This window comes from Acinonyx jubatus, chromosome B3 (genome assembly GCF_027475565.1).
Source record: "Acinonyx jubatus isolate Ajub_Pintada_27869175 chromosome B3, VMU_Ajub_asm_v1.0, whole genome shotgun sequence".
Taxonomy (NCBI): domain Eukaryota; kingdom Metazoa; phylum Chordata; class Mammalia; order Carnivora; family Felidae; genus Acinonyx; species Acinonyx jubatus.
The window spans coordinates 21,045,786-21,071,279 of NC_069386.1; the positions used below are offsets into that span (position 1 = coordinate 21,045,786).

The 25,494-nt window shown below is 42.0% G+C and overlaps 1 protein-coding gene across 2 annotated transcripts in view; it reads right to left on the bottom strand.

The window, feature by feature from the left end:
* Positions 1-1,333: 1,333 nt before the first annotated feature.
* MTMR10 (myotubularin related protein 10) overlaps positions 1,334-25,494 on the bottom strand; it is a 55,622-nt gene continuing 31,461 nt past the window's right edge. For both annotated transcript variants that reach the window (XM_027067898.2, XM_027067899.2), the window contains 10 exons: positions 19,254-19,425; positions 18,128-18,215; positions 17,957-18,045; positions 15,492-15,622; positions 14,179-14,248; positions 13,453-13,523; positions 10,956-11,125; positions 9,271-9,441; positions 5,101-5,283; positions 1,334-4,498 (listed from right to left, as the gene is read on the bottom strand). In XM_027067898.2, coding sequence (XP_026923699.1) covers positions 3,905-4,498; positions 5,101-5,283; positions 9,271-9,441; positions 10,956-11,125; positions 13,453-13,523; positions 14,179-14,248; positions 15,492-15,622; positions 17,957-18,045; positions 18,128-18,215; positions 19,254-19,425 — 1,739 coding nt within the window. In that variant the 3' untranslated portion in view covers positions 1,334-3,904. The remainder of the gene's footprint in view (positions 4,499-5,100; positions 5,284-9,270; positions 9,442-10,955; positions 11,126-13,452; positions 13,524-14,178; positions 14,249-15,491; positions 15,623-17,956; positions 18,046-18,127; positions 18,216-19,253; positions 19,426-25,494) is intronic.

Below are 25,494 nucleotides of genomic sequence, written 5' to 3' on the forward strand. Positions count from 1 at the left end.
TATCATTGTACAGTATCTGTGTATTTGGTCTTGGCCTGAATGTACTCACTGATTACACATAGCAGGTAATGAACTTTCTAAAAGGTCAGAACCAGCATGCCTGGTGGCTCAGTTGATTGAGCGTCCGACTCTTGATTCCATTTCAGGTCATGATCCCAGGGTCGTGAGATTTTAGCCTTCCCTCAGGCTCCACAGGGCTGTCTCTTTCTCTCACTCCTTCTACCCCTCCCCTCTCAAAATAAAAAATGATAAAAAAATAAAAAATAAAATAAAAAAATAGGAAAAATACAGAACCTTTGTGGTGGCCATTTCAGGAAATAGATGCATTTATGTTATTACACTAGACTTGCAAAAATGCTGGAAAAGATTCAAACAATGGGGTGTTTCACAGCTTTTGGTCTTTTATAAAAGTAGCCTATAGTGTTCCTAATTAAGTATGTGGGTGAACTGAATTTAAGGTTTCCTATAATGCCCAGATACACTCAGCTATTTTAACATTCTTGTTTTAGGATTATCTAAAAAGGGTACAATTGAAATTCTGATTTCTCTGGGAATTAAAAAAAAAATTCTCATTAAATTCCTTAACTTAAAACATCTGTCAAGGCCTACTCTTACTAATTGGGCCTAGATCACCAAAGGTATTAACAGTCTATCAAAGACAGTTGTCCTTTTTCATCTTTCTTCTTGGAAACATCCCTAATGACTAGGTGAGGGGCAATTTTCTATATACAGTATCATTGGAACAGGGCTGTTTATCACTGTTGGGAGAGCCTTAGGCGGAGGAAAGTGTATGGTAGGAAGGCAGCTTACCAGAACAGTAAGACCAGGAGTCAGGGACGGAGATCCCAGTCTCCCCACAGACTAATTTTGAGATCTTCTCAGGGAAATGTTACCTCCTCGAGTTTGGCAATTTTTTAAAACTTTATTTATTTTGAGAGACAGGCAGCGCAAGCAGGGGAGGGGCAGGGAGAGAGGGAGAGAGAATCTCAAGCAGGCTCCCCACGGTCAGCACAGAGCTTGACACAGGGCTGTAACTCATGAACCTGAGATCATGACCTGAGCCAATATTAAGAGACACTTAGCTGAGCCACCCAGATGCCCTGAGCTTGGTAATTTATTGAGCGGAAGGACAAGTTAGGGCATAGTCCATTAATACCCAGATGGCCTTAACCACAGCCGTTCTCATCAATGCTGAAAATGTTAACTGATCACAACCTTGCTTGAGAGCAAAGAGGTTGGATGACACCCCCACAAGTGTGGCTGGAAGAAAATGCCTTCGCTTCTTCAATCACTATGTTCTTGTAGATTTCACATCGATAACTACAACAAGCAATTTCTGTGGAAATTTTATTTAGCAGTCAAAATTTCCTTCACATTCATCACTGTTGAACAAGAGCTCTCATCTTCCTGCTCATCCTACTGTAACTCAGGTTGTAATTTTAGGCACAAAGGTTTTAGTTTTCTCTCAAAGTCAAGTTCTACTTGAGGTTACTGCTATAGCAAGCAGATTTTGTTGAAGGTATGTTGACTAGTTTTCACCCTCTGTTAGCACACATTAATATACTTTTCTTAAATAAAGTTAAGACATTTTTGGTTTTAAAACTGGTTTCCATCATAAAATAACAGTAAGACATTGTACATCTTTAAGTTCAGTACTAGAAAGTCCCAAGCTGTCTGGAGCCCGTGCGGTGCTCCATCGGCACAGACTTCGCTTGCGGGGCTGTGGGGCTGGAGAGTGTGAAGCGCTCTTTGGTGCAGCGTCCGTAACCACACGGAGGACTTCGGTCACCACCACATCCTTTTTGCTAGCAGAGGTGCCAGGCAGCTTTAGAATGGCCAGGACTTAAAGCTGTTATAGTTGTTTTTCATATTATGCATAAGTTGTGGCACAATAATCATGATAGAACAACCATCCAGCAAAAATAAAACTAAAAACCATATTTTACTACATTTGATTATCATACAAAAATATGCACATTTTCTATTTTAAGACAGTATGTTAATAGTACCTAATCTTTTTTAAACTTGTAAATTAAAAAAAAAATCACTAAAGGAGTCGAAATAAATGTGTGAGGGAAGAGAATTAGAAATAAATGCTCAACAACCACTCCCAGACCCCACCCCCCCCGCCAATTTAGAATTATTTGTAATAATAAAAAGGCAGTTTAATCAAAAAGGGAGAATTATCACACTTTCAATGGCAGGATATGCTGTGGGACTTTAAGGGGATTGAGACTGGTTTCCAATCAAGTAGTATAAAATGTTTAATGGCAATAGTGCTATTTATTTATATAAGGTGAAAAAAGCCCTTATTTTCTAGGCAACAAGCTGAAAAAACTGGGTTGATCCAGAAGACAAATTTTCTAAGACACTGTGTAAGAACTTCTGTCCCTTTAGGTCTAGAGACATCAACTTTAAAAAGGAAAATAATTCAGACATTTTGAAACAGCTATTCATTACACATAAAGGTAAAACACGCTTTGAAAAAACTTGTTTTAGAAGCTAGCCACTTCACTATAAAACTTTTCTAAAGCTTAAGATGGCAGTTTAAGAAACTAACAGCCCAATTTGAAACATCCATCCTGTAAACAGGGAGCAGGGTGGGCAGAGGAGTGGGGGGGGTGGGGAGGAGGGGGATGGTGCTGACCGCCAGTCCCCCTAACAAGCTTCAGCTCCGACCCCACAGCTTTGGCTGGGTTCCCGCCACAGTCTGAGGCAGAACACACCTTTGCGTGCTTCTCCGCTGTCAGAGGTCGGGGGTGGGGGGAGGGGGGGGTCTTCCCTCAATATTAAAATGGCAGTATTTTGAGAGAAGTACACTTTATTTCTCCTGTTGGCTAAATCTAACCACTAAGAACTGTGTGGGCGGGAGGAGGGACCTCTGTGCAGGTGACCTGACTCATTAGTTATTTCCAAGGTAAAGTGCCAACAACAGTTTACCAGACTGGAAATACGGGCAGCAAACGCCCAAATCCCTCTCAACAGCCCTCTGTTTTGGAGGGTGGGCTTCGGTGCCGACAGCACTGGCTCCTGCTGCTGTCACACCCACACCGACCACCCCACAGGCCCGCTGTGTCCTCGCTGACTTTCAGAGGGAAGGAAATGTGGTTTGGGGGACTCCTGGCTATTGGTATGAAGCTCAGCGGTGACAAGCCCATTTCCAATATGTAGGTTAACACCCTGATTTTAAAAACTGAAAACTGTGTTTTACTTTGTGTTATGCATACCTCAATGTCAAAGGCACTTCTAAGTTTATATTATCTACAGCAAATGCTTTTAAAGTCAGCAGTGCATGTTATTTTAAAGTTAGTCCTGGGAGTTAACAGCAAACTCATGATTTTAAAACACAGTGATCTACGGTCCCAAACAAGGTGATCTAAAATAAATAATAGCCTTGGAACACTGAACCCTCAGGTGAGTTCAATTAGAATAGAAAGTGACCAGAAAAATACATTAATACCTATTAGAGCTGACCGGATGCTCTTGAAAATAGACTAAATGTTAATTTCTTAACTTTCCTGACCTCTGTTTCTTTGGCGTGCCAGGCTGAGGATCAGGCAACCTTTAGTGGCTGGTGGGAGAAAGTGGATGCAGACAAAATAAACGTCACAGACAAAACCTGATTTGTTTGCTCACAGTAGTAAAAATAGGAGAATGTCTGCCTACAGATCACCCGAAACTGGGCCAGACTGAAAATGACAGAAAGAGGACATAAAAAAGAAAAGGTCTTTTAAAATAGAATTGTGAGGAAGTGTTAACTCGACTTGTTTTTAAATATTAGTGCAAATTTCAACTATTATTCCGACACATAAAATTTTTAGAGCCTCTGATGCCTAGGTTAGCAATTCTGATTCAGAGGAAGCCGGTTTATGGCTCCCCTCAAAACGTTCAGAAAACGGGCGTGTTAGTCTTCGTTTGCTAGCGTCTCGGTAGATAACCAGATTTTGGCCCCACTCAAGAACTTGCTCAGAGGCGTTCCCGAAATGCTCCGCCGGCAAAGGTTGCCCACGGGAGAGAAGGGGAACGATGAAGACAGGAACTCCGGCGTCCCCGCCGCCTGTGGGCCGCCCACCCGGAAGTACATCCGGCTCTGGTCAGGCTCCGGGCAGCGGGCCTCCGGAGGGCCGGCCCGGTGCTGCCGCAGCGTCCTGCGGAGCACGTCCACCTCGTCGGCCAGCAAGGACAGCCTGTGGAAGGCGGTGATGAAGCCCCCGAGGCTGATCTGGGCTTCGGGGACCCAGCGGAAGTAGCACAGCTTCCAGAGTTTGACGTGCGTCCCGGAGACGTGCGGCAGAAGGGCGCCGTGCAGGTCCACCGGCCGGGAGAACCACTCTCGGAGATACTGCTCCGCACCGCGGGCCTGGCCGCCGGGCTGCGGAAGCGGCTCCGGCTTTCCTTTCAGGATCAGGGAGTTTCGCCTCGGGACCAGATCCTGGTCGGTGACGATCCCGTTCTTCAAGGAAGCTGGCATTCCCCTCAGTGTGGAGCTGTAGCCTTTCTGGAAGGAGAGCGACCTCAGCATTACCTCCCTGGAGCCTCCCCCTTTGCATAGACAGGAAAGGCCCAGTGGCAAATATTCACTGGGTGTGGGGACAAAATGGGGGAATGGTGGTCATAACATTCTGTCCCTTCCCTTGCAACCCTCCTCCTGATCCTCTTCCACCTGAGTCCCATTAGCTAGCAATGGGCTCTGCCTAGGGCATTAGCGCTGGCCTGCGACCTGGCGGGGAGGGGATACCTCCTGTTCATCATTCTGCTAAAGCGCAAATTTCTAAGACCTCTGGGTTAGGGAGAAATCTAGGATCTGGCTGATTCTAGAAAGAAAGGCAAGTGGATGGGCTTCAGGAATGGGGCCTCTTAGGCTCAGAGCTGCTATCCGCTGAATCCTACATGCTGAGCAAGCTCTGTGGGCCTCAGTCACCAAGAAGAAAAGTCAGGGCATGGTCATTTCAGTTACAAAGCAAATGATTCCTCAAAATCTGCATTGGCAGTGTCAAGGGAAGTGACCTGGATCTTAATACTCTGTGTTCTGAAAATATGACCTTTGTTAGGTGTAAGCAAACGCTGTGTTTTTATTGTTGGTGCATTTTTGTAATTTACCTTTGTCCGTTTGAAAGCCTTCACAGAACCGTTCTGTACACAGGGTGTGCTCTTTCCGATGTACAAGGGGTTATGGAATAGGGTACGATCCTTTGCTGTAAACTGAAGAGACCAGTCCCAAACTGAGGGGAATTTTAAACCCTTTTCGTCACCCAGCTGGATATTTTTGCTTATAGCAAATTCCTGCAAGATAAGTATTTGAACATTTATGAGAAGAGGCCAAATGATTTTCTCATATATTTTTTTTGATGAGCCAAAATCATTCCCTCACTATGGGGAATTTTCTGGACTAGAGCAACTCTAGCTCCCCGGGAGCAGCATGTTTTGCTCTGAGAGAAGAGACATTCTTGGCACCTTGGATCAGAGGGACACCTCACACCCTATATGAGCAAGGAGAGCACCTTTTCTTCTGGAAGCCATCAAGGAAGCTGGACCCTCTGAACAAGGAATATATTATTACAACAAGTAAAATTTCAGGAAAGCCATACTATAAAGTCTTCAAGGTGTCCCAGTTACTTTTATAATTGTAGCACTTTACTTTCTGAGTACGTGATACATTTACACAACTACCGGCTGGGCACAGAACTTGCTGAGTGGAGGTGTAAGACAGTCTGGGCATGGTGATCCCTGCCATCTATTTTATCCCATTTTCTAAGTCCACGCTCACACGTCACTTATCCAGTGACCTTCAGTATCTGAACCACACCCCAGGAGCAGGGAGGAGGGAATCCAGACCCTGTGCACACAGTCCCGGCATCTGGCCGTGACCATGAAGACCACGCACTGAGGCCGGGCCTCTTGCTCCCAGGAGCCTGCCTCCAGCCCACTGTAGGGTCACGCGGCCTACTGATGCAGGGCACAATGCTGCAGGGAGACAGCCCACTGCCTCTGTCCTCTGTGTGGAGAAGGTGAGGAGCATCAAACCATGCAGCTGCACTTAGTGGCATGGAGAAAGGGGCCGTCATCCTGGCTGAGGGCCAAAGCAGGCTGGCACATCGGTTTATGTAGGTTAGTTCTCTGGAGGAAATTTCTCAAGATACCAAGTCCCTGGATGGTGGGAGAGGACTGATTCTTATTTTCTGCTCTGTACTTTTCAGTATTCTCCAAACAACCAAGAACTTGTTTGGAAATTAGGAAAAAGGCAAAAACTCATTGTTATTACTAAAGAAGCACTGTGGTCAGGACACCAGCTCCACACCACAGGTATGACCAGGTGTGACCCATGTCGTAGTGTTGACTCAGGGCCAGCAGGAAACAGATAAGCTATCTAATAGTATAGGGCATTTTACAAAATGTCCTATTGCAAACGAGTAAAACTTAACTCATAAAGCACCAAATATATTAAAAAAAAACCTTTTTAGTTACTTGAAATTTCAAAATATATATGCATGTAGAAACAACCCATTTCCTTTAAAAAGACAGTATTAAGAGCTGTTTTAATGGCCCTTCTAGAAAAATAAACAGAAAACAGTCATCTTTTTTTATGTGAAAACTAAAAATGTTTATCTCCAAAGATAAGATTTTCCACAAAGAGTACCTGACCATGAGCATCTAAGGTGGCCTCAGAAAAGAAGGAAACGTCTTTATGGAAGAGACTAAGCTGAGAACAGCGGTTGTGCTAATCAGGACCTTACATCAAAAGCCATTTTCCCAGGGAGGGCAGAGGTGGCACTGACGGCCTTCAATCTGGCTGTTACATCAAATCATCAGTATGAAGTGCTGAGACAAGGAGGGATCCATGCTAGTACTCGCCAGGAAAAGCTTTTGAAAAAGGCCAGGCTAAAAAAACAATACAGTATTAGAGCATGGACCAGGGAAAGTAGATGATCTACTTTTTTTTAAGTTTATTTATTTTGAGAGAGCGAGCAAGAAAGACAGTGTAGATGGGAGGGGCAAGGTGCAGAGAGGGAGAAAAAGAACCACAAGCAGGCTCCTCGATGATGCGGGGCTTGAACTCATGAACCATGAGATCATGACCTGAGCCAAATCAAGAGTCAGCTGCTTAACTGACTGAGCCACCCAGGCACCCTCAGATGATATACTTTTAAAAAATATTTATTTCCACATCGAAAGCTATTTGTAAACTTATCTGGGCACATCCAGAATCCAGCCTAGTAGCAGGGTGAGGAGTGAGTGTCTCTGGGGTCCAACCTGAGCTCTGCAGAGTCCTCTGCTCAGTGCCTGCTGGAGGCACTGCAGTCACTGGGACCTTAGGGCCGATGTACTGGCATTTTACATCGAATGTTCTATGACTAACAAGGCTGATTTCCTAGCTTTGTGTACATTTTGAAGGCCCACAAGGTGTGTGTGTGCATGCATGCATGTACTAGGGGCGTGCATGGGCGTGTACACGGGGCAGTGAAGGGAGAGGAGTATGATGGGCAGGCAACACCACCAGATGCACAGCCCACAGCGAAGCTCAAGGGGCACAAACTGGATGATGCCCAGTGAACGAGGAATGAAAAGGAGCGCATCAGAGACCATTTAGTTTAGGAACAAATAGTCTCCCACAACTCAGGGCTCCAGCCTACCACCGGTCTGAGTGCAGTACTGGGAGAGGTTACATTCTATTAGGGAAGCACAGAATATATTTTATAAAAACTTCCTTCACAAACTCCCCGATCTAAAATAAATACCCTATGGCAGTGCTAAGTTTCTCTGACCCTGAGTCCCCGGACAACAGCCCCACTGAGACACGGCTCCCCTACTCTGAGGTAAGACCAGCTCCCCCTCCCTCCCATCTCCCTCCTCTTGTAACAAGCCCCAGGCCCCTTCCTTTTCTTTGGGATGTTCCTCATTAATAAAGGTCTATTACAATAGCCTGAATAAAAATCATCTCCTTAAATGTCTAGTACACTTTGTCTTTCACATCCGCAATCTAGACTAATTCATTTCTTTAGCAAATAGTGAAGCATTATGCTTCACAGTTTACAGATGAGGAACCTGGGCTCACCATTCTCCCAGACCAGGGCCAGGATTCAGGTTTTCTGACCCTAGGAGGGACTCACATTATACCAGGCCACATCACCTGGACCAGGGCCTTAGTGCTGAGGGCTGAGGACCGCAAGAACTCTCCTTTCTGTTTCTCTCAATGGTTACTGCAACATTTATCAGCTATTCCCAATGTCAGTTCCAATGTGGGTGAGTCAGAACCCAGGGTTCTGGAAGGTTCTACCAGCGGCAATCAGAAGTTAGTTTCAAGTTTGGCTTGAGACCCTCCTTAGTCATGATTCTTCCTCTAGGTCAATGAACTGTGACTAGAAACTGAACATCCTAGCCAACAGGACTGCTGTGTGGCATGTGGGACTGGTTCTGAGGCTACTTGGTCAGCCAGCGTCTAGCACCATGCCTATGCTTCATCTCTGAAATTCCTTCTCCACAGAACTCTTGAAGAAAATGATCTTGCTTTGTACATCTTTTATTCTAGGAAACAAAAGTCCTCAAAGAGGACCTTTTAAATTACTCATCTGGAGAGACTGAATGTCAAAATATAAATATAAAAGCACAACATTTAAGGTGGGTGTAATAATTTACATCTTTGAAATCTGTTTTTTTTAATTGTTACATATCACATTAAAATTTTTTTTTAATTTATTTGAGAGAAAGAGAGAAAGAGAGAGAGAGAGAGAGAGAGAGAAAGAGAGAGAGAGAGAGAGAGAAACCAACCAGGGGAGGGGTGGAGAGAGAGGGAGACAGAACCTGAAGCAGGTTCCAGGCTCTGCGCTGCCAGCACAGAGCCTGACGCGGGGCTCGAACTCATGAACTGTGAGATCATGACCTGAGCCAAAGTCAGATGCTTCACCGACTGAGCCACCTAGGTGCCCCTCTTTTAAGTAGGCTCCATGACCAAAGTGGGGCTTGAACTCACAACCTTGAGATTAAGAGTCGCATGCTCTACCGAGTAAGCCATCCAGGAGCCCTAAAAACTGCTTTATTATGAACAATGTACATCAGAGAAAAATACCTAAAATGCTCAGTCATAAAAATGAAACAGTTTCCTAGATTTTTGTAGGCTTTTATAGAATTCATTCAGAAATTACAGCTTAAAATGGTAGCTTAAGACTGTTTTAATTTACATATTTAAATATGCGGCTAACTGTACTTCAATTCTATATCAATAAAGTTGTAAAAGCAAAAAAGAGAAGCAGCTATCGCCACAGTATCTCTTACCGTGCTTTGTTTCACCCGCTGGTGAGGAGAGTTGAACAGGAAGGTGCCAAACAGGGAGATGTGGGTGCTGTCGTACAGTATAGCCAAGTAGGTCTCTGAGAACTCGAAGGCCGCTGGGTATTGTTCTAACAGCTGCCACGTGGCATCCAAGAACAGCAAAAATAAGGGAGACTGGCACATACAAACAGAAAATGGGATGATTTAACGTTGTCCTTCAGTTGTTCACATTTATTTCCAAACTTACTGCTTACAGTAAGGAAGAGATTAATAAGAGAACAGCTAAGCCTAAAACACTTGGCTCCAAAGCTAAGCTAAGGATATGCAAATAGGTGAAACCAGCTTATGTCAAACCTAAGAAGTAAGTTCAACTGTGATAAACATCACAGCCCTTACTTGTGTAGTATCATTGAAATGGCAAAGTAAACAGGCAAGTGTTACTGTATGAATGGGGGATACTAAAATATGTGATTAAGCTTATCTGGAAATAATTCTTTAGAATGCTGAAAAATAAAAACAAAAAACCAACAACTCCAAACCAAAAAACAACTTCTGTAATTAGCTTTTGGTGCACCGTGCAGGCTCAGCATCCGGAAAACTTCCCAGAGTTTCAGAAAACAGTTGGCATTAGCCTCTAGGTCACATGGTGGAGCCCCAAGTATAACAGCTGATGACAGCTATTGTATCCTGGAGTCCCAGCATCTTTTTATTTTTTTAAGTTTATTTATTTATGAGAAAGAAAGAGTGTGCGAGAGCAGGCAGGGGAGGGGCAGAGAGATAGAGAATCCCAAGTAGGCTCCGCCCTGGCAGTACAGAGCCCACTGTGGGGCCCAAACTCACCAACCACTGAGATCATGACCTGAGCAGAAATCAAGAGTCGGACGTCACCCAGGCGCCCCTAGCATCTTTTTTTTTTTTTTATGTTTATTCATTTTTGAAAGAGAGAGACAGAGCACAAGCAGGGGTGGGGCAGAGGGAGAGCGGGGCACAGAATCCGAAGCAGGCTCCAGGCTCTGAGCTGTCAGCACAGACCCCAATGTGGGGCTCAAACTCAAGAACCATGAGATCATGACCGGAGCCGAAGTCAGACACTCAACCGACTGAGCCACCCAGGTGTCCCACGCCCCCAGCATCTTTTAAGTGAAGTATTCGCTGTCGAGATTTCCTCAGATGGTAGTCTGTACTGCTCAGTCAGCCTATGCTTCTGAAACCACCATTCTGTGAGATGCCTGCAGGGCCTTTCACAGGCTCTCCTACCTCTGCACCCATGGCAGCCCCTGTGCCCAGAGCTGTTACAAAGATGTCCCTCTCAAACATCCCATTCTTAACACACGTGCCCCATTTTAAGAAACTGTGATACTCCAAAATTGATTTTTCAAAATACCTGATGTGCTCATTATTTGCTTTTCAGAGAGATAATACAGCATTTTATCAAGTAGTTCTCAACGTGGAGAAACTTAACAATTTTTTTTGGAATTTTACCTATATAATTACAATAATCTTAGTAAGTACATCAATTTGGATGCTAATCCATTGGTAGTCTTAGACTAAGGAAGCAAAGAGGTGCTAAATGCAATATTTAAAAAGCCTCCTGGTCTCTTTACAGACAGAATAGCTCTTCACATGACAACGTGAATTTTGCCTTGTGTACACTTACAGACTCACAACAAGCACCGAGATTCTGTTACCTCTTTCTCCGATCGCTTTAAGTGGTTGCACCTATCCAGGAACTGATATCCGGCCATGACCCACTCCTTCTGGATGAGACTCTGAAATCCAGTAATTGTCCTAAAATGGGGATCCAGCATCACTTGAACAAGAGAAGCTACCATACAGCTCAAGTCTCTTCCCTCCTCCTCTGTTAAGAAAAATGGAAAAGAAAATAACTACTACATAGAAAAATGCTGAGCGAGAAAGGGAAGGTCAAGTGGATACTACATTATTCTCTGCCCGAGCTACCTTCAAAATAATCCATGTTAGGAGGGTTCAATGGATTCTAGCAACTCTAAAATATTATAGACTTTAGCTCAATCAGTGTTTAATGGGAAATAATCTTTTATATATGAATATTTTCCAAATAACAGAGCATATTCCTCACACTTTTTACATTTCAGTAGTTTGGGGTGGAAATCTTTCAAGAGTCCATTCTGCTTCCTAAGAACATTAATTTTACTACTGGCAATTCCACATGGTGACTCAGAGGTGAACAAGGGGAATGGGATTGTCCACCACCATGTGAAAAGGTGGCAAACATTTTCCTCCTGTCTTTTATAGCTGGTGTCTTTTTCAGTGATGCCAGTAATACCTGATATGAAAGCCAGCCAAAGAAATCAGACAAAAACTATACCAAGTATCCCTTATGATTAGATTGTAGAAGTCATCAACAAAATACAAGCAAATCCTATTATCTCATGAATTCAAGAATTTATTCCAGGAAAACAAGGTTGGCTTAACATCTGACAAAAAGTAACACTTCATAGACATAAGTGATAAAAATAACATAATCATCTCATTAGATGCATAAAAAGCATCTATGTGATAAAAATCCAAAGTTCATTCTGGATAAACTCTCAGCAAACTAGGAACAGAAGGGTACTTCAACCTGATAAGAGTCCATGAAAACCTGTCACCAACATCAATTTTTAACGATAGCAACTCCTATAACTGAGCAATTCCTCACTTCTAAGTACCTACCCACAAGAAATAAAAAAAATATGTCCCCATGGTGACTTTTATATAAATGTTCACAGCAGCATATTCATAATAGCCATAAAATGGAAATACTCAATGTCTGCCAGTGGGCAAATGTATAAATAAAATGTGGTATTTACGAAGGAATACTATTCAGAAATAAAAAGGAACAAACTGCTAATACATGCTACGTGAATGAACCTCAAAAGCATGTATGTAAAATAAAAAAAGCAAGAGGCAACAGATCACATTTTGTATGATTTCGTTTACACAGGACATCTCAGAAAGAGCAAATGTGGAGAAAGAGAAAGCACATTAGTGGTTGTCTGGGGCTGGGACACAAGTAATCTTTTTGGTGAGATAAATAATTTCTAAAACTGGACTCTGAACTCTATACTCTGTATGTGTACTAAAAATACACATTCAGAATGGGTGTATTTTATAATATGCAAGTTATACCTCAATAAACGATTTCAAAACCACGTTCTAAAAAAAAGTGTTACTAAGATGTAGGCTCAGTATCTCTTCTAACCTTTTTGTATTATACAAATCCATCAAGACATGTGCTAAGTAGGATTTTTGCAATAGGATTAGAATACCCACTGGTTGAGAGGAGAGATTACTGGATTGTGAGAGTCTGCATTTATGTGTGAATTAAATAACTCTGATGGCATCACAGTTAGGGATTACTTGAAATAGTGTATTACTATTCTTTTTTCCCCTTTAAAGGTTTTAAATATCTTTACTTTGCTAAAGTCTGTTACATTTGAGCGAGAAAGGGAAGGTCAAGTGGATACTACATTATTCTCTGCCATTCTTCTCTGAATAATTCTCTGCCATTATTCTCTGAAGCTTATTTGTAAGCTTCAGTAGTGTAGCATATTCACAAACTATGTAATGTGAAATATATTATAGGATAAGGTAGGAAGTTCATGGTTTATTAAACTACATCAGTAAGCTTAGAAATTCTGTTAGCTGTTAAATTTACCTAACATACAATCATCCTTCACTTAACTGAAACATTATTATATTGTACTTTACTCCTACTAAACATTAGACAAAATCCAGAATATTGGCTATTCTTTTTTTTTTTTTTAATTTTTAAACTTTATTTAAATCCAAGTTAGTTAACACATAGTGTCAATTCAGTCAATTTCTTGATACCCATCTATTTCTGTAGAGTCCAATCTAGCGTGATCCAGAGGCATTTAAGTTGAAATTTTTATGAATTCGAAACGTAGCAAGATTAGACAGAAAGGATGCTCTGCCAAGACTAACACTCTGTCTGACTCTGTCAGGAGCTGCAACCCAACCCTTCCCATAATACGGGAAGAAGGTTTAACACAGGGCAGAAAACCGGACTCCTTTCTACCTGCGGTCTTTGTGGCAGAATCTGTAGTGTCCCTGATGGGTTAGCAGTAGTGTCATCTACTTGAATGCGGGCAGTCACCACGCTGGCTGGCATGGTGACCATTGTTTTCAGTAATGAATTACCTTGCAGGACTACAGAGAGACGCTTGCTTTCTAGCACATACACGAGTTCTGCTGCATGTTTAAGGAATGCCCTGAAAAGAGAAAGGGAAAAATACTGTTAAGAAAATAAAATTTCCACTATAAATATTTCTTTAAAAGTACTTGAAATCAAGCACATCTGATCTCGCACTGTACTGTGTTCTCAATAACCTTTGCAAATTTCATCAGCATTTAAGTGACTCTTCAACAGAGTATGTTTTGATTTTTCTATCAGGGAAATTCATTAATCCTTTTATAAAAAGGGGGCTGATGTACAGGACATTCTTGAAATCTCAAAACACAGAGACAGAGAAGAGAGGAGTGGTTGCCAGGACACAGCGATGGGGATGCAACTCTGCCGGGGCAGCATGAAGGGCCTTGCAGTGATGGAGCAGTTCTGTATAGTGACTGTGGTGGGGGCTGCACGGATCCACACATGCAATAAAAATGCACATAATACCACACACATGCACATGCGCACACACACACAAAAACACATATAAAGTGGTGAAATCTGAATAAGGCTTATATATTATACCACTGTCAGTTTCTTGGTTTTGATACCACATTCTAGTTATGGAAGATGTAACCACCGGGGGAAGCTAGGTGAGGAGTATGTGGAGCGCTGGACTGTTTGCATCTCCTATGAGTCTATAATTATTTCAAAATAAAAAGTTAAAGAAGAAAAAGGAAAGTGGTTGTACAAACCTTACATATTCTAACCACCGAGTATTTTCCAGTGAAGACAACCATTTCTCTTCAGTTTCTTCAAAAGGCTCTGCAATAAATATGGTTAATATTTATCTAAAAAACATATATATGTAATATATAGGATGCATATATTTTGTATATGTATATAAAACGTATGCACACACCTTTTTAAACTTAATTTTACATGATCAATATCAGAGTTAAGTGATACGTCACAGTTTTTAATATTTAGTTGGCTTTAAGGAAGTATGCATTTTCACTTAATAATATAGTCATTTAAGAAGACATGTTACAATTCTATAAAAAACAAAAAAAGCACTCCCCTGGAGGCTTTCAGGGAAGTCCTGGAGAGTCTAACCACCTCTGCCTCCTAAGAGCCAGTGGTTCCCACCTTCCTGGTCAGCCCACCCCTGGATTCTGATGCCCCCTACTCACAGCTTCCTGACTGCAAACCTCACCCTCCTTGCTTCTCTCCCCTGCTCCTGCTGCCAGCGCTGCCTCTCAGTGCATGGTTTCTGTGACAGCAGGAATGAGGGCATCTTCCTGGCAGGGCTTGCACTGTCCTGACTCAGTCCTGCGTGGCCTGTCTCAAGACGTCGCTCACCTCACAAACTCCAGGCTTTAGTAATGTTCCAATTACCAGATGGTTGATAAGAATTCATGTCACTGTGCTTTTTTAACACACCATGTCCCTCCCCAGTTCTCCTTCCAGGCAAGCACCCGCTCATCCCTGCAGAACTGCCACAATGGCAGCCTCTCCTGGCTCCCAGGTAAGTAGGACTCTGTGTATACTTCAAGGAGGCCTCACTTATGCCAGAGATGCTTTCACGGGAGTCATCCCCCTGGGGCACAATGAAAGTGCCTGAGAAGCACTTGTTCTAATAGATGTATTAGAAATCTGAGGCCACGCAGATTACAACATGGCTCTGTTTGAAATTCATGTCAAGTCCCTTATCTTAAAACATAACTGTGTGCATTAAAATCTTAGGAAGTCTGTATGGGAAGCTCACTGTTCTCCTTGGCCCTTTACAGAAGTATCCTACCACACCATTTATTATTTATTTCAAAGTGGTGTAATTTTTTTTTTCCCCTACAAAACAAAAAAGCAGTTTAAACTCCATTTTCTAAGAGCTTCTGATACTGTCATGCAAAAGTATTTCAATGTGCCTCTACTTAAATATATCTATTTTTATATTTTCAAGGGCTATCATTTTTTTTGACATGCCTCATGCAATGGTGTTATCACCCATTCACTGTATACATACATATATATATATATATATATACATATATAATAAAAATGAAATTACCATCAACGCATAGGTGTTTAAGTTTTACAAAAGCCGCCTGTATTTCTTGGATATTGGGCAAGGTCTTATCCAAGTCTGATTTGTAAACATCACTTCTCTGTGGATGACTTTTAGTTATTGCATTACAAATCCTAATAAAGACAAAATCCTTGAGTCATTCATTCATGCCACACATATTTTTTGAAGACTTATTATGAGCCAAGGCACTATTCTCAGAGCTGGAGATAGATAAACAAGACAGGCTGGGCCTCTGCTCTCACAGGGCTTCTATTTCTGGTGGTGGTTGGGTAAATGATAAAGTAATAGGCTGTGGTGAATGCCGTGGGTGGCATAATCGAGTGAATGCAGGCTAGCTCAAGTCATGTGGTCAGAAAGGCTCTTCTGTGAAGGTAATACTGAAGCCAAAACCCAAATAACTAGAAGCCATGAAAGATCTGAGAGAAAGTGTTCTAGGCAGAGGGAAGGTAAGGGCAAAGGTCCTGTGGTGGACACAAGCTTGGCTGTGGAGAAACACAGAGAGGGCCTGAGATGGTATGTCTAAGGAGAAAGGGGCAGAGAGAGATTTGACAACAAAGAGAGCCTGTCCTACTTATGAAGAACAGGATAGCTGAAAAAATAGAAAGAATCAAAACAATTCTCAGCTTAATAAAATTAAAACATTACAAGTGCCACTGGCTGTGAGGGTTCAGGACGAACTCCCACCCAGCAGTGCTGCTGGCTTCCCTCTAATAGCAGCCTCCCCCCAGCCCCCACCCTTCCTGTGCATCTAACCAGCAGACATGGCAGTGAATACTGGGCTTGGACTGTGACATGACAGGTCATTTCAAATGTGACCAAGGTAAAAAACACCCATCAGGGATTATTTGAATAATACTCCTTTTCCTTTCCTGAAGGATCATTTGAGGGTCACTTGTCAGTTATTTGCTTCAGCAAAGGTGCCTTTCTTCGGTATGGCCCTGGGGAAAAAAAACTAAGATCTGACTGTAACAGTCACAGACTGTGATATACAATTTGAGGCTCTCTGAGCCGGTTTTCTAAGATCTGTTCCTTTGTTCCTCATTTATTTAACAAGTATTGAATAAATATTCAACATCACAAGTGTTTCCTGGGTGCTGAATGTACAATGGTATGCAAAACATAGTCCCTTCAGCTCAAGAAGCTTATAGCCTAGTAGCAAATATCGGCAGTAATCAAACTGTAACACATACATGCAATTAAAGACTGAAGTAAGTGTTATGAAGAAAATTTAGAGAGCCATAGAGAATGTATAACTTGAGGCCTGGTCTAATTTAGGAGGTGAGGGAAAGCTTATCTTCAGGAAGTGAGATTTGCCATGAGAGATAAAGAACGAGGGAGTACTGAGTGGGTGGGGTGGAGAGTGCTGGAGGATAAGCATGAAGAAAGACAGCCCAGAAGGGAACAGCACTGGTGAATATTGGGAGATGGGAAAGCACAGGCAAAGGCAAAGTCCATGGTGGCCAGGGCCAGGAGCCACGGGTGTGATAGTAGATGAGACGTGGAGGGAAGAAATGACGGGACTCATGGTAGGGGTGTAGCTGGGGTGGACACAGTTTGTAAGGTTTCTAAAAAGTGAAGTGACAGATTTGATGATGGGCTCAACGTGGGGAAGGAAGTGAAAGAAAACGTATCCAGGATGACTCCTGGATTTCTGAGGGCAGGCTGGGAGAGTGCGCGGTGCTTGCATGCTGGAGGCTGGTTTTGGACCATATTGAGTTTAAAGGGCCTCTGAGACTTGCACGTGGAAGATGTCCCATTAGAGATAAAATCTGATGGTCACTAAAGCCACAGCCATAGGTAAACTTGTTTAGGAAAAGAAATGCAGAATGGGAAGAAGCAGTGGCCTGAAACAGATTCTAGGTAATGTCTGCAGAGGGCAGAGTACTGGTGAGGAAGAGGGGCTTCAGGAGAGTGGAAAGAAGCAGGACTCAGAGGGCTTTAGGGAGAGACTAAACAATAGTGATGCCCACTGACTGAGAAATGCCTTCTGCTTTAATGACATGGAGATTACTGGCGACTTTATAGCAGATGATGCCAAACTTGTTTGTGGTAGCTAATTAAAACCACCATTTAAGCTACTGTGACTCTGTAGACCTAAGACACACCAAACTACAAGAAAGGTCTGATTTACCCTAAAGTATCTCAGCTGGAAATCACCACACGTTGCAAATACGTTAAAGGCAACACTGTTATACCAAAACGTCAGCAATGTAAGATTCCCCAGTGTCTTATAAGCCAAAGAATTAAATTCTATTTAGTATAACTTAAATGTTAATTTTAATATATTCACCTTTTTTTCCAAAATGGTGATTCTTGTACAGACTATATGTTGCTAACTAATTAATAAAACTATGCCACTTTCTAACTATTTTCAAGTAGTCAGGAGTTTAATATATTATTTCTGACAACTAAAAATGTCTACAGCAACAATGACCATTTCTTGATACCTCTGGTCGATTTTCCTCTGCTGCAGCACATCTTTTATGAGGGCCATTCGCACGAGGGCACTGCCATTTGAGTGGCTCCAGCACCAGAACTAGGAGAGAAGCAGAAGCCTTTATGTAACTGGGTGGAGAAAAAGACATCGGTATGAATGAAATCCAACAGACAGCACTTACGGGCATCCTTCTTCCAACAAAAGAATGGGAAAAGATCTTTAGATCTTGGTCGGCTAAAGAACTTGGCACTACAAAGTATTCTGGAAGGCTGGAGAGGAAAAAGCAAACCATAACATAAGAATCCTGTGCTCTAGGCAGGTAAGTGTGCTCTGAAGACTCCATATATAATTAAACACGTTTATCCCCATTTAATGTGCACCCTACTTGGTGGCCACATGGTAGGTACCATGGAAGACAAGGTTGACCCTAGACATCTCTTGTCTAAAACACGTGTGACGTTGTCAATTATCACAAAACTTATATTTAAAGCAGGGGGAAACATCCAAAGGAGATGTCTAAAATATTCTCCAAAATGATTATTAATCAAACATGTATTCGGTTTCTGAAAAACATGCCCACCTTTGTTCTCTATGGGTAAGAATCCAAGGCACATAACACAAGACCACACCAAACCCACAAATCTACCAAGAAGCTTTAGCTTCTGGGGTGCCTGGGTGGCTCAGTCAGTTAAGCATCTGACTCTTGGTTTCAGCTCAGGTCATGATCTCATGGTTCATGAAATCAAGCCCCGTGTTCAGCTCTGAACTGACAGTGCAGAGGGATTGGGATTCTCTCTTGGGATTCTCTCTCCCTCTCTCTCTGCCTCTCCTCTACTCACACTCTTTCTCTCTAAAAATAAATAAAGAAACTTAAAAAAAAAAAAAAAGCTTCAGCTCCTTATCTCCCCCTTCTAACCTTTCCTGTTTCCAAAGACACGCAGACTCACTGACTGGGCAGCAATTACTAGTGCTCACTGCACCGTAAGACATCCTCCTTTCTACCGTAAGACATCCTCCTTTCTCTCTTTTTTCATCTTTAAGATAAAATATCCATGAAAGCAGTTTTTTTTATCATTTTTTTTAAGGCTTATTTATTTATTTTTGAAAGAGAGAGATTAGAGAGCAAGTAGGGGAGCCAAAATCAAGAGTTGGACGATTAACTGAGCCACCCAGGTGCCCCTCATGAAAGCATTATTAAGAACAAATATTCCATTCACCATAACTTGTAAGTTATCAGAGAGCAGAGTGATTATTATTCAGAAGAAGTCACCTCCAGCTATAAATAAGGCTATAAAAATGGGACTTACCAAGTGGATATCATGTAACCCTCATTAATAGAACAAACTCTCCATGCGGAAGCCCCTGTCCTCTTGATTTCTCGGTCCCAGTCTGAGTACGTCTCGAAGAGTGGAGTCTTTTGGCTGCTGCCACCACCGGCCCCGCTGCCGCCTCCTGAGGGTATTCCATTAATATTATTGGCTACAAGAAAAAGCAGTACTATTAATTTTGTTTCAATGGTCGCATTTCGTCCCACATTCCCTCTCCTCTCTGGGCGCCTCCTATCAGAAACACGCGCGAACGGGGCACCTCTCCTAGATGTTCCTACTGCTCCCAGCAGTCCTGAGAAAGAGGCAGCCCTCCTCTTGTCAAAAGAACTCATTTTCCTTATCCAGCTCCCTCCTGACTCCTTTAGCACCACTGGTTTTTCTGTCCTTCTACTGGCTCCATCCCTTTTGCCTTCAAACACAAGTAAGTCACCTTGACTTTGAAAAGACTTTCATCTGACCACACGGCACCACTCCCGCTGCCCAGGCTATACATTTTCCCTCCTCCCTGTTACTGACCACCTTCCCAAATGATGAACAATGCCTGCTGCGCCGATTTCCTCCCCATTTATTTTCTCCTTTTCAATGGTCTTCCATCCCTACCATTCCACAGAAACCACTCACGAGCCTCCCTCAGTCCCCTGCCCTCAACTGCTCATTTTCTCTACATTTTGTCTGGAACAATGAATGCATCCAATCATCTTTGTTCTGGTCCAGATCTTTCATCCTTCTGATACTGATGTCTCAATCCTTTCTATGGCTCACTATAAAATTTTTGGGTCTTCTAGATCTACTCAGTTTTCCTTTGATAAGCTCACAAGTGCTCCTTGTTCTCCACCAGAGGGCCACTCCCATCTGGGGATCTCAGCAGAGCGCAAGTGTACTTGAACTTCCTTAGCAAGGAGCCCTCTGTCATCAAGGAGAGCTGCTACCCTCTGGGAGAAGCCCACAGCCTCAGGAGCCTGCAGAATGACCAGAGAGAAAGAGGACATCTCAGCAATCAGCCTCATCTACCCTGGCGATCCAGGGTGACAGACGGCATGATCTTTACTGGTCCTGTGTCTCACCCCTTAAGGCTGCTGACATCCCTGGCACGTGCTGCACTCAAACTGGCCTGCAGCCTGCCATGAGACACATTCCCCCCAAAACCATGCTTTCATGATGCTATACTCTTGCCTCAACTTTCCCTCATGCTCATTTTCCAACTTCCTTAAGCAAACCTACATGGTTTTGCTTAAAAGGCCCTTAATTGACCTCATATTTATGTCTCATTACTGCCTAACCCCATTCTCTCTTGTAGCCAAAGAAACCCTTCCATCATCCCATGAACATGCCATGCCCATTCCTGTTGACTATTTAACACCTGGTGTGAGACAGGTATTTTCTGAGAACCTACCATGTACTAAGGCCCGAAAATTTAAAAGTAAGGTTGTTCCTCTGTCTTGAAAGCGCTAACGAGACAGAGGAGGGTGAACTCAGCACTAGTCACAGTGAGGCAAATGTATGAGTGCAGTGACAGCACAGAGGAAAATGACCCTAGAGCTCGCTGGAGACAAAGGCCGGGACAGGAGAGGCCTCAGGACTTGACCACAACTGAACAGAGTCCTAAGGAATGAGCCAAACATTGCCAGGTGGCTAGTGAGAAGGAGGCAGGCATGCTGGGCAGAGCAAAACACAAAACACATGGTGTAATTGTAAAAGCTTTAGGGATGCAAAGGATGGGGGAAGAGAGGCTGGAAAATTAGATGGGGCCAAGACTCTCGGTCTGTGCTGCCCCAAACAGTAGCCACTAGCCACTAGCCACATGTGCTATTTAAGTTGAAACAAAATTAAATTAAAAATGCAGTTCCTCGGTTGTACCAGCCACATTTCTAGTGCTCAAGAGCCACATGTGGCTAGTGGCTCCTATACTGGTCAATGCAGAGGAGAGAATATTTCCATCCCTGGACAGTGCTACTCTAGATTAGAAAGGATCCTGTGTGATTACCCAGTGATTCTGATTTTAGCAGGGCTTGTTTAAAATCCAAATGCTAAAGCTAAGCGCACAGCCTGGAGCCACCCCATCTAGAGCCTTCTCTGGGGTAGGTACAAGAATGTATGCGGAAGAACTTGGGAGTTGTAACTCTGCAGGACACAGAACCTTCATGGAATTTCCAGGCAATTCTCACTTTACACAGTGTTCCAGAACACTAATAACCACAGAAAGCTATACAATATTAGAAAATCTAAGTAATTCATCATATGATCAAATTAAAGGGGAAAAAAACCCCATATGATCAGTTCAAAGTGCAGGAGAATATTTGATAGAGTTCAACACCTACTCATAATTTAAAAAAACAAAAACAAACTTTGGCAAATTGGGAATAAAAAGGAATTTCCTTACTTGATAAAGGGTAATTACCAGCAAACACACAGTAAACATCATCTTCATCAAAACCAGAACAGAAATGATGCCCGCTATCATGATTACCATTCAACACTGTACCAGAGGTCCTCGCCACACAATGAGATAACCACCACGGAAAAAGAAGTATAAAGAACACACTCACAATTTTCAAAGAGTGACATAAATAGTTTGGCAGGATACCCTCACCTAGGAGTCTAGGACCAAATACTTTGGAGTGTTTTGAAGTTACAGACTTTCGTAAGCCAGGCTGAGAAACATAATGAGATTGTTTCTCTGGCAAGATTTAGTCTCAAGATCTAACCAAGACCAATTTTCTGAACATCAAATGACAGAAACTGTAAGACAATGCATTGTTTACTATTTTATAGGCTTGAGTTGCTGAAAACCTGCCTGTTTCTTAACAACCAGCACTAGGCTGTATGCTGTGCATCTTCTTCAAGGAGAGCTTATTAGAGAATGTGTAGCAGATACTCAATCTGGCATTAAAGAGTCAAGAAATTCGAATGCTTTCCAGAAATCCCAAAGGCCTGATGCCTGCAGCCTGCTCTACCAGTGGATTACTAATAGGGGTGCAGCAACAGACTGGCAAAAATCAGTCATCTTAGGGAGATCCAGCTCCCCTGAGAGTTACCTGAGTGAGGTTTGAGGATAGCTCATTAGCCAACTAAAAGTGAAACTATATAGTGGGCATTCCTGACCTTGGCTATCTTCTGTGAAACTCAGAACTCTAATCCCAGGCTGTGTTGAAATTATCGACAACAGTTTCCACTAAATTAGCCTCATCCATATTTAGAATGGTCTCAAGCAACAGCAAAGACAATAAAAGTGGTCACCATATGAGAAGAAAGACTATCACTCTGATGATACTATAGGAATTAGAAGCCATAGGGTGAAAAGGGTAAAAACAGAGCTGTGATGTTAAGTTCAACAGAGTGAGTCAATGAAGTGGGTAGCGAGATTTGGACTTTGGGCCTGGGGTGTGGCCAGGATGGCTGCATTTCTAAAAGATGTAGGAGGCTGGCCCGGAACCACTAGTAATCAAGAGACAGGAAGATCAGTCACAGCCCTGTATAGCTACACTAAGAATCTTAAAAGAACTGACAAGCAACAAACTTTAAAAATTCCTGTTTCAAATGGACTACGTACTCTGTAAGTGGTTTTCAAACAAGCATGTAATGGAAAATCTAACACTAAGACGTAAGTTCATAAAAAGGACAAAATTACAAAATAAAATCAACCTCACTGAAAATGTTTACTTTCTGCCGTGAGTCTAATCACAGCTTGAGGTTACATCCCAGCATTTGCAATCTCTGCCACGGAGTAGAGCTGCCAACACTGAGGCTACAGATAACTTCATGAGGTTTGCACTTCTTCAGACCAGAAGCATAATCTGACATCTTATCAATTTTATCACAAAGATGAATCTGTACTTTGAGGACATTATTTGCCCAATAATAATCTGACTGATGAAAGCAGGGTCCTTTCAAGTTAAAAAAAGGAAAAAATAGAGCCACTGTTTTTGTTTGTGCCAGCGCGTCTGTGGCGTCATCGTGCAGGAATGTTCCAGGCCTGTGGGTGCTATGCATCATCCCTTTGGGATCCTCTCAGAAGTACTTGGGTGACTGCTAAGCTTTTCAGAGATGTGTTTTTTTTTTTTTTTTTTTTTTTATGCAAGTGATGCCCAATGTGAAAGAAAACCTCAGAGTGCCTAAGTTCCTCCACAAGATTCTGTCCTTAGGTAACTGCAGGGGACATCCTCTAACTTCAGATCTTATTTGTGGAAACAGCTTTGTCACCTACCTGCCTGCAAAAAGGACTTCTTTATTCTTTAATCCAGCCAATGAATCAAGGTGGCATCCAGAAGTTCAAGAGTGGATTAGTGGGCATCTTTCACTCACAAATTAATGAATTCTGACTGCAGTGTGTGGAAATTTCAGGCTTCTTTTGATCTTAAAGATGCAGTTTATGCTTCTGCAACAGCACGGAAGGATATTAAAGGATGTTACCCTACGAGGAATCTTAACAAAACTCTGGTCAAGTGTTATGTTTATGAAGTACCTGTCAAAGGAGGAGGTGACTGAAGGATGTAATATGAAAAGTGGTCCTGAATATTTTAAGTATGAATTATCAAATTTTATCAACAGACTATATGTAAGAAGACCTATAGATCTGATTGATGTAAATAAGAAAACCCAGTAGAAGAAGAGCTAGGGGTTGAGTAACTATTTAAAGTATAATTAACCCAGAGATGCCCACAAGGAATGGATGAAGAAAACTGAAAAGTAACTGAAGCAGGCATCAGGTTCCCAAACGCATAATGAAGTTCACTGTATTTGCTGAGCTCAAGTCATTACATTTTACTGCAAAAGTCATGCATCTAAACCCTGGACTGAATCATTTCTACTAGAAAAAAAATAGCATCAAGAATTGATCTGTATCATAAACAAATTTAAGTGGGAATCAAAGGCTCTCTCCTACAATTCTTGGACTTCTTGAAACCTGCATTTCAGTTACTCTCTTGCAACTTTGGGTGAGGATCTTATTGAAAATAACCTTGATGGTGATGGTCTGTAGCTTGATGATGATCCAAAGAAACAGTCACCTAACAAGTAGTGCAGGGTCTACGACACTTTATGTTTAGGTTGTAAGTGAATTTTATAGTTTATGTTAAGAGATACACTTAAAAAGTCAATTGTACTGCTAAAACCTAAGTTATGATTAGTTACATTTTGATAAGAAAAACTAAGCAACAAATAGTTTTTCATCCAATTTCTATAAATATAGCACCATATGGTAAAAGCTACCATTTCTATGGTGCTTACAAGTATCTTTTAAAAGAGTGAAAATACAGTTATACCATATGCATCTGCAGATACTGTGTACTGTTCCTACATCTTAATGTATTTACAGTCTAGTGATACTTGAATATGCTTTTATTATACAGATTTAAATTACTACAATGTTTTGAGGTAACAAAATGAAAGACCAGTACAACTACTAATTTGTAAGATCCCTCTCCAGTCCATGCTGGGGTGAATTGATCTTTCATTACAAATATGTAACTGATTTCTTTTTCTTCCTTAATGGTAGGAGAGCATGTGCCTCAGCAGGTCACTAATCCACAAAGGGCTAATATGAGAGGTGTTTGTTCTTCCTCTATCCTTTTATGAGATTTTTAAAAAATGGTTGATTAAAATTATCTTTGCATATTAAAAATGTACAGAATTACATGGTCAACTGGAATTCTCCCTGGCAATGCCATCACACTGAGTGATGTAATTACAAGTTCAGCATATGAAGAGTACTATTTTACTTGTACAGAAACTGCCTAGAATAGACTTGTCCTTTGGACAGATGCTCCTCTTCCTTTCATCAATCTTACTCAGAAATATAAAGTCAGTATTTTGATGATCTTAATGAAGTCCACTGAAAAGTCTAACCACTCTAGCTTTTGCATGAAGCCACACCATGCCAGAAAAGATCATGCATTTCAAATATCTTTTACTTTTCTGCCAGTTTTCTTAAACGATAAGATTACTTTAACTCAAGCTACCAATTAAAAGTGGGGAGGAGGGAGATCTTTCTTCACCATAAAATAAAAGCCAGGGACTGTAGATAAAATACCTGACATGATTTTTATAAGCCTATGTTTATAGCTGCTTGCAGATTCTCCCTGCTCACTTTTTAAGAAATAATCTAACAAATATTGTCTCTTTTAGTATATAGTGCTCACTTCTCTAACAGCTATGAAGTTCATAATTCTACAGTCATTAAAGCCCATGTACTTGGAAGCCTCTGACAAACATAAGAATAAAA